At 41.7% G+C, this 10006-nt stretch overlaps 1 protein-coding gene across 1 annotated transcript; it reads left to right on the top strand.

Annotated features, from left to right (window-relative positions):
• Positions 1-7368: 7368 nt before the first annotated feature.
• On the top strand, positions 7369-9542 carry LOC311086498 (cerebellin-1-like). Its single transcript, XM_084119411.1, has 3 exons — positions 7369-7695; positions 8108-8248; positions 8877-9542. Exons 1-3 carry the CDS (start codon positions 7476-7478, stop codon positions 9158-9160), a joined length of 645 nt encoding a protein of 214 aa, XP_083975537.1. The 5' UTR covers positions 7369-7475; the 3' UTR covers positions 9161-9542.
• The last annotated feature ends 464 nt before the right edge of the window (positions 9543-10006 follow it).

Below are 10006 nucleotides of genomic sequence, written 5' to 3'. Positions count from 1 at the left end.
TCTTAATGGTCTTTGTGGGAGTTTTGGAGCTGCAGTCTGGGGTAGAGGAACACTTGCACTTTTAGTTAAAAAAAAAGAAAAGAAAAAAGGGGGGAGGGGTTTGGTTTGGTTGGGGGAATGAAAGAGAATATGATCAGCCAAGCCTTTGAAGGCATGTTTGATTGAAGAGTAGGGTTGGGAATCAAATTTCTTGATCCCCAACCCTACTCTTCAATCAAACATGCCTTGTATAGTATATTATAAAATACTGGAACTGAAAGATTTTTGTGACGTTTGGTTCCGTTAATAGTTTTGGAACATCTACATTCTTCTGCCAACAGTTGGAACACTAAAATACTTGAATGCTGTTTTCTGTACAACTATTCGGGGTGAATTCATAACAAGCATGCTGTATAGCGTGACCAATGTAGTCTGATTTGGGATGATTTTCATATCGATCAAAAGACCAATGACTCATCTGTTTATTTGCCTTTGACTTGAGTCAGTGTAATTACAGACAGATTTCACATATGTCAGAGTGTAGTTAAACATACTGTAGAGTCTGAATTGTTAAAATGCTTACAATTCCCATTCCTATTAAAAGGACAATCTCCTCTTAGAGTTTGCGCTGTGCATGTGGGTTTTATCAAGGTTCCACATCCAATAATGAGCTTTTTTATTACTGTTGTCTCATTTTCCCTCTCTACTTAGAAACAAGAGTGTAAACCTCAGCAGGCACCTGGTTCATCCAGGCCTGAGTCGACTATGAAAGGCCCCATTAAGATAACAAGGGTGTCCATGTGCCTCAGGCCCCGAACATGTTGTTGTAATGCAGATCCCCAGGAGCACCCAGCTGCACTGAGCTCTGAGTGCCACTGCCCCGTGAACCATGGAAAACGGCCCCACTGCAGTTTAGCTCATTCACTTTTCAACAATGTAAGGTGTGATTTTGCACAGGCAGCTTGTGTGGATTCAGTGTACAATTTGTGCCAGACGCTGGCTCAGATTCTCTGCTTTACGTCAAACCCAGCTAGGTTTAGGTATAGATCATTAAAGAGCTTTATCAGTAAAACTAGTTTCCAGCACTATGGAAGTATCTGCTGCTACAGTAGAGTGAATAGGTGGTTGAGAGTTATGAACTTTTTTTCCTGTAATTGTGCATACATGCATCCAGACTACATGAAAAAAGCACAGTTTGAGTCGGGGCAACGCTGGAAAGGGCCATATTTGCAAGACGGCATCCATCAACAATCTGCCCAAAATTCTGCATATTATTTTTCCCTTCCAAGGAAGTCAGGCAAACAGAAATGGAACAGAGTAAGAGGAGAGAAGAGGAGAGGAGGGAGTAGAGCGGGCGTAATTTAAACAGGCGGCAGACAGGAAATTAGCAGATGGCTAGTTCCTGCATTTAGATGGTACCAGGAAGAAGAAAGCGCAGTGGTGTCGGTAAGGTAACAGTCAGGTCATTGAAAGCATGGCTTCCTTCTTTTTAAAAAACATGATTTTTTTTTCATGCTGCCTCTGCTATCTTTGTTCCCACATCCCCTCAGAAAGCTCATTTCAATAGCTCGGTTACAGAATATAAAGTATGAATGCTGCAGTCTGCGAGAGGCCTCCCGCTGGTGCGGCTGTTCCGTTCCAGACGCCAGTTGTACCGTTCAGACCATTTCATTCTAGAGTTGTTTTTGTGTGCAAACGTATTGCTTCGTCCAATGGGAGGAAGTCAGGGCATCATATGAATGCGAGATCAAACGGTGTTAGACGGGAACTTAGACATGATCTGATTAGTAACTGTTAATGGAATCTCCTGACTTGGTTTTTGACTGAAAGCAGAAACTTTGGCGGGCCAGGCGCATGTGGTCTGCTCAACATGCTCTGCTGGTAGAAAGCTGAGGAAGCACAGATGTCTGCTAGATTACCATCGGTCTAATCAATATGTTTTTGTAAATGCAGCAGACATCTTGGCTCAAATCTTGGGTGAGCATGCTGTATTCCCACAGTATAGTCTGCCACATCCAGCGACAAAGTTCAGCATTTTACGACATGCTAATTATGATGATTCTTGTGTAGTTAAAGAAGATCAAATCCAACAAGGGTTCAGATTAATCATACAGATTCTTTCTGAGCCGAGAGTTGTTTACGTGTTCTAGCCAAAATTTGAAGAACACACACTGAAAGCATCAACATTTTTTTGTAAGAGTAAATAACCAATTCAGTAAGCTTGTTAAAGAGCTGAAATTTGCCCATCTAATACACGCTACAAATGTGTTTATAACCATGCAAGATGGTTTAAAGGAAGGGTTTGTGTTATTTTCAATCTAATGTTTAAGTGCCGCATCTGTGGATAGCTGTTGATTATCATAGCTGTCATTTTATTCATATTTCAGTGTGTGAGCAAATTCAAAAATGTGTGTGCAGTAAATACTCTTACAATGGACATTGGACTCTGAAAGCATTTTCAATATTGATCATAACCAATTGGCCAATTTAATGGACTCAATCAATCTAAATTCACACTCTGTTGCTATTATGCCATTTCTTCAATCTAAGATACAGCACTATATATGAGAATAATTCAGATGGATGGATGCAGCACTGGCTCCACTGAGACTCCAGGGCATTTGTGTGCTCAATTATATAGACGAATGGTTGATTCTAGCACAGTCTCAGGAAATATCGGTTCAACATTGAGATGTCGTCTTCCTCCAAATAAGGCACTTGGGTTTGAGGCTCAACTCCAAGAAAAGCGCACTGTCTCCTCGGCAGAGGACTCGTTTTTGGTAGAGGCATTTCGGCATTTCGAGAGGGTTCTCCAGAACGGGGTCAGTCTACTATCAGCCCTGCTGGTCTTTCCCCATTCACACTTAAGGTCTACGCGGTGGCTATAACTGTCCCTGTCTTCCTCTGAACCTATTAACTCGATTTCAGAGAAATTTATCCCACTAAAAATGTCTTTCTTGCCGACCATCACTTCCCTTAAGAGGGTGGGGGATTTGCAGGCCCTTTCTATTGCTCCCTTCTGCCTGGAGTTTGCTCCTGGGAGAGTGAAAGCTATTTTTGAACAACATTTTTACACAGTATTGGTATTTAACCTCTTGAGGCGCACTGTCCAGATACATTTACTATATAGAATACTGTCTAAAAATATTGAGAATGATAACATATACATAATTTGAAAGTTCTAAGGTTTTTTTGCCAATCTACGGTGTCTGTTTTACGATATAGCTGCACTAGCAACAGTAATATTGTAATTTGTGTTGGGAGTCCAAATGACAACATGCAAAATCAGAACAGGACTTCATACCTTTGTTATGAAATCGCAAGATGAATCCAATCCGTCACACTTGGGTAAAATGTCCATGATAAGCGTCCATTGAAAAACATCCAACAGCACTTTTTGTCCACAAAAACGTTAAATACATGAAATATTGATACACTGTCCATTGTTTGCGTAATTTTTCTCTTGAACGATCTGCTCTCCATCATCATTCTTCAGTAAATTATGCAATCTGAGAACCGTTTATGTTGTAAAACTTCGTATACATTAGACTCTCATACAAATGAGCCGCTTTTAAAGAAACCGCTTTTAAACACCCCTGCGTGAGTGCGTCATGAAGCACGTATGGAATCAGTCCAATGGCAAGACGGAACGTCATAGGCGGGTGATGTCATCGACCAGGAAACTATAAAGCACCCCTGAATCACAACCGCGCTAGCTTCTGATAGGCTGAAGCAAGTAGATCACGGGCATGCAGGGAGTATGGCAGGGGGACGCAGCGTCTCATTCCCTCTTAAGGGAACTAAGGTTACATACGTAACCAAGACATTCCCTCTCAAGGGAACTTGAGCTGCGTTTCTACCCACGTTTCCATAAGAGCAAATGTCCGTCCGTGTGAAGTCAAAGCGCACATTCGACGAAAGCACCTGTGTCCCTGGAGTGGAGCTGAAGTCAAGATCGTAGAACTTAACGAATGTATGCGGTGAGGACCAGCCTGCCGCATCACAAACATCATGTAGGGAAACTCCTGACAATAAAGCTTTAGAAGCAGCCATACTCCTAGTCGAGTGAGCTCGTACAGCCAAAAGTGAAGGCTAACCAGCCGACTCGTAAGCAAGTGAGATAGTCTAAACCACCCACTTGCTCATCCTCTGCTTAGATGCTGTCACGGTTTATGAATTCACTGTTTCCTTCTTGTCTCATGTCTTTGTTGTTATACGTGTGTGGGTGTGTGAGTAGGGGGCGTGACCAGCCCATCAGCACTGATCAGCGCTCAGCTGGTCTCACTCTCAGACACCAGCTGCAGCTCATCCACTATACCTTTTTATACTCACCGTTGTGTCCTCTCCTTTGTCAGATGGTTGTTTGGTGTTTTCGTGTGCGTTGTTCCTGTTCCTGTGTTCCGGTCGTGTCTTCGGCTCCGTGTTTTGGATTATTCACCGTCATCATCACTTCATCTCTTCTGACCATTCCACCTGCACTCTGTTGGCCATCGAGGTCCCTGCGCCACACCCCTTGGTCGTGTCTCCATCTTTTCTACATTTATCAATAAAGAAGAGTTTTACCTGCAAATTGCTTCCTTGCCATTATCATGACAGATGCAGGACACCCCTTCCTGGGTGACCCAAAACAAACAAACAGCTGTTCAGATTTCCTCCACAGGGCAGCTCTGTGGACATAAACATCTAATGCCCTCACCGGGCAGAGCAGATTTAGTTTCTCTTCGTCTGACGTCAGAAAAGGAGGAGGACAGAAAGCCTGCAGTACTATTGGTCTAACAATATTAGTAGGGACCTTAGGAACATAGCCCGGCCTAGGATGGAGAAAGGCCTTTACCATGCCAGGCAGGAATTCCAGGCACAAGGGAGAAACCGAGAGTGCTTGAATGTCTCCAATCCTTTTGAATTAGATGAAATAGAAAGAAGAAAGAAAGTCTTTAGAGTAATGTATTTCTCAGAAACTTCTTCAATGGGCTCGAACAGAGCTAGGTATAGGCCTTACAATACAATGGCCAAGTCCCATTTCAGCATCCTTGTGCGGACTGCTGGCCTCAGCCTCAAAGTGCCACGAAGGAAACGTGTTATTAATGGGTGTCTCCCCAGAGAAACTCCACTCAAAGGAACGTGGTAAGCAGCTAGTGCGGCCACGTATACCTTCAGTGTGGAGGGGGATAACCATGCAGAGAAGCGCTCCTGTAGGAACTGCGCCCCTCGGGAAAATGCTCGCTGGGACCGTCTACGCCCCGGCATAAAGGCAGGGTTGGCAGAACGGACCCCTGAGGGCACCAAGAGAGAACGGGCACCGTGTAATGTGGTGAACTCAGTTTTATCTCGGTGGGGACTACCCTCAGCAGCCTGACGCCTTCTTAGATGATGCCTTCTTAGCAACAATAACTGTCCTCAGGTTAGTTTTGCCCCTAGAAGACTTCACCTGAGAGCACCATGGCACGTCCGAAAGAATGCTGTGGGGGAGCGCGAGACGTGACACTCTGCTTTTTTTCTTCCTGAAACCTATTGATGACCGTATTTACTGAGTCACCGAATAGGCCAGCAGGGGAAAGCGGGGCATCCAGAAGGAAGGTTTTTTCTCTTTCCTCCATTCCTGAGAGGTTCAGCCATAAATGCCTCTCCGTGGCCACCAGGGCTGCCATAGAACGACCCACTGATTTGGCCGTCTCGTTGGTGGCATGGAGAGATATATCTGCTGCCCGTCATAATTCTCGAATTACGTCAGTGCTGACCTCCTCACTCTCGCTCATGTCTTTTAACAGGTCGGCCTGGTATGCCTGCAGAATGGACATAGTGTGCAGGCATGCCGTAGCCTGACCCGCCGCCGCATACGATTTACCCACCAAAGCCGAGGTGTTTCTGAGTGGCTTGGAGGGTAATGCCGGTGCTTTAAAGGACGATGCCGAATCAGAGGAGCAATGGCTCGCAAGCGTCTCTTCAGCCTTAGGCATCACCCATAACCATATTGTTTAGCTCCAACGATGTTTGAATATGTGGATGTTTGTGGACTAAATATACGATATGATACCGGTCTTTTCCAGGACTTCGACACCTCGGTGTGGCGGTCTGGAAAAAATGGTAAGCACCGGCGTGGAGGCTGCATACAGGAAGGCAGAAAGCGTTCATCAAGTGTGCTTTTCTGCCTTCACTCTATGCTTAATTTCTCTACAGCTCGAGTGAGCACCTCCACTAGCTACTCACATGCAGGAGACTCAAGTGACGAGTCCTCAGTATTTCCTATACCAATACTAACAACATCCAGTTCCTCAGAACTGGATAGTTGCAGTACCGGGGCCTCAGCCTGGGCGAAAGGATGCGCGGACCGAACCGATCGGCGGAAGCGCAGCGTTCTTAATGGTAAACGCTCACAATGCTCACAATCAGCCCCCCCGAGAGCTGACTAGGCATGCTGCACTCCCAAACAAACAACACATAGTTGGTGTGTATCCCCACCCATGAGATATCGAGTGCAAGGTTGAACACACTTCCTATAATGCTGCTCGCTCACCATTATATAGTTTTTATATACAGTGAGGAAAATAAGTATTCAAACACCCCAGGTCTTTGAGGGTCAGAATTCTAGCTGATAGACAGGTGTTCAAATACTTATTTGCAGCTGTATCATACAAATAAATAGTTAAAAAATCATACATTGTGATTTCTGGATTTTTTTTTTTTTTTGATTATGTCTCTCACAGTGGACATGCACCTACGATGACAATTTCAGACCCCTCCATGATTTCTAAGTGGGAGAACTTGCAAAATAGCAGGGTGTTCAAATACTTATTTTCCTCACTGTATATATATATATATATATATATGTATGTATGTATGTATGTGTGTGTGTGTGTGTGTGTGTGTGTGTGTGTGTGTGTGTGTGTGTGTGATAAAACTCCTGCCTAGATTCAACTAAGGACAGGCAAAAACATTTTTCAGACACTGCCACCCGCCTATGAAGTTTCATCTCGCCATTGGACTGATTCCATACGTGCTTCATGACGCACTCACGCAGTGGCGTGCCTGCAGCATTTCGACCCAGCTCGAGTTCCCTTGAAAGGGAACTAAACCAATCAGTGACCATGGTGACAAACAGGCTGGGAAAGTGAGAGAACTGAACTAATTAAACAAACTGATAACCAACCTAGAAACACAGACATGAACAGACTCAAATAGTGACATTAGTGAGTTTATAAGTTAATAATTGTCTCATAATGTAAAAATTGTTATTATATTATGAGTTTAAGATTATATTACATTTTGAGAAAATTATTACATGAACATTTTATTACAATAATAATGTAATACTTATTACATTATGTGCAGCTATTACATTATGAGTTGCTACGAACAAAGGTTAGAGTTGTAACCAGGGATGTTTTTGGAGTCCAAAGTCTATTGGACAGTTTAAACAATTATGCAAGTTGATTTTTAGACTAAGAGAATGATAATTCAGTTGATTCAGTGCATTGCTAGAAACCAAGAGCACAATCATGTTGATTTGTGTAACAGTTTTAATTCTCAATGTGTGGGCTATATCAGCAGATAATGCACTTTCTGTAAACATAAACATCCTTGAAGAACTGGGGAAAATAAAGACCATGGAAACAAAAATGAAATCTATGGAGATTGAACTGGAGAAAATGAAGACCATGGAAACAAAAATGAAATCTATGGATATTGAAATGGAGCGACTAAGAACAGAAAACAAAGGTAACATGATGGGACACTACATACATGACACGTCTCAGTGTAAAATGAAATGCAATAATTTGCATATTCATAACACCATATTGCTCATACTGTGATGCAATCTGTCTAAACTGCTAGGTTGACAAAGGTTAAGAAGGTGAATCTATATTTGTGCAGCTCTCATTTTCTGTCCATGTATGCGCTGAACATTTTTTTAATGTTTTGTCATCAATGTAGCACTGACAAAGCTGAAAAAAGTTTGAGGAAAAGACAAGTCTTTCGGCTAAATAATAAACAATTAAGTCCCTTTGCCTTTATTTTGACGTTTAGGGCCGTGAAACAAGTTCCAACAAGAAATAGCATTACATCGATGAAATTAAAAGATATCTGAAGGTTATGGCTGTTCATTTTCTTCTCCCCTCTTTTTTTTCAGAAAGGGTGAAAGTAGCATTTTCAGCCACGCTGTCAGCTTTAGGGAATAGCCACAAATTCATTGGCCCTTATGCAGATGCAACCTCTCTTGTGTATGAAAATGCATTAACTAACATTGGAAATGCCTACGACACAAACACAGGTAATCATGATATTGCTCAAAGAAATTCTAAGTAGAAGAGACTGTAGAAGGTTCGCACTCTGAAAAAACTAGACAAAGTCTTTAACAAAAAGAATCAATTATTTTAATAGAGCAAGAGCAGACGTTTCAGCCATCCAGCTTTTCTCAATGCTCATAATGAATCAACAACAGACATGCAGTCAATTAATACCCAATAGTTAATCAGGAAACAATTAACAGGTGCAGAGGGAGGGGCTTTAGCTTTAGCCCTCTGCTTTAGGCTAAAGCCCCTCCCTCTGCACCTGTTAATTGTTTCCTGATTAACTATTGGGTATTAATTGACTGCATGTCTGTTGTTGATTCATTATGAGCATTGAGAAAAGCTGGATGGCTGAAACGTCTGCTCTTGCTCTATTAAAATAATTGATTCTTTTTGTTAAAGACTTTGTCTAGTTTTTTCAGAGTGCGAACCTTCTACAGTCTCTTCTACATTTTATTGGTTTTCACGCACCTGTATTTACAACTAGCCTTCATCTGAGCGCAACAATACTTCCTTGTCTTCAAAGAAATTCTAAACATGATGCTGTAAAATCTTATCAGGTGATTTATAAACTATTTTAAGAACCCAAGTTTCTACCGTTATCAACAGGAATCTTCACTGCACCAGTAAAAGGAGTGTATTACATCAACTTTGTACTCTTCAATCCCCACACCATGTCAACCGGTTTGAGATTGCTAAAGAATGGCCATCATGTGGTCACAGCAACAGATAACCCTCCCGGGCAAGACACAGAGGACACTGCGTCCAACGCTGTCTGCCTTCTGCTGGAAGAAGGGGACCGGATAAATCTTCAGCTCATGGAGAACTGTCGTATCTACACAGATGGGAACAGACGGAACACCTTCAGTGGACACCTTCTTTTTACTATGTGAAGTTTCAGGGGTTGTATTTAGATAAAATAGTCAATCTTTCCTGAATCTGTGAAGAGAAAAAAAAAAAAAAAAACATATAAATAAAAAATACATTAAAAACAAATAAGCAAAGCTTGGCAAGACCAAAATGAACCAAAATAAATAAATTTTGTCTAAGTATGAAACAATCAAGAGTGTCAAAAGTTTTAAAATAGCCTACAAAAATCCTTCAAATGTAGTACCATTTCCACGCACTGCTTTGTATAATTGTTCTTTCATTTGTTATTAAACCTGTGTCAATATCAAACAATATAAATGTTTGTTATGTAGATGCTTGTAATTCTCACATAATATTTTTCATAATTTTCCATGCATATTACATGAATAAAGTCATATATTGCTAGTGAAGACAATGAATAATTGTTTTAGGTCTTTTACACACTAATACGTTTTTGTTTGAAAACGCATCTTTTTCTCTCCGTTTTGGCCTTCCGTCCACACTGAGACGGCGTTTTTATTAATTAATGAAAAGGAAGCTTTTTGAAAACGCTCTCCAAAGTGTTTAGATTTGGAAATGCGAATTTAAAAACGATGATGTAAGTTTAGTCATGTGACGCATATTGTAGGCTACCAATAGATATTCATGTTTATACTGGTATTGTGCCTGTTATGTGCTATTCACGTTCACACTGTTGCAAAAATATGTTACTTTGCACACTCTTCATATCACAGTCCTACAAAGATGAGAGAATACTGTATACTCACATTTGCTGTCCTGTGGCAAAACATGAACAGTTTTAGCGTTTTAGACCAAACATATAATGGTGAGTGTGTGCAACCTGGACGCATCAGTGAATGCTGAGATAT

This window comes from Abramis brama (assembly GCF_963993115.1).
Source record: "Abramis brama genome assembly, chromosome: 7".
In the NCBI taxonomy this organism is placed as follows: domain Eukaryota; kingdom Metazoa; phylum Chordata; class Actinopteri; order Cypriniformes; family Leuciscidae; genus Abramis; species Abramis brama.
This window is presented reverse-complemented; position numbering and strand designations above follow the sequence as displayed.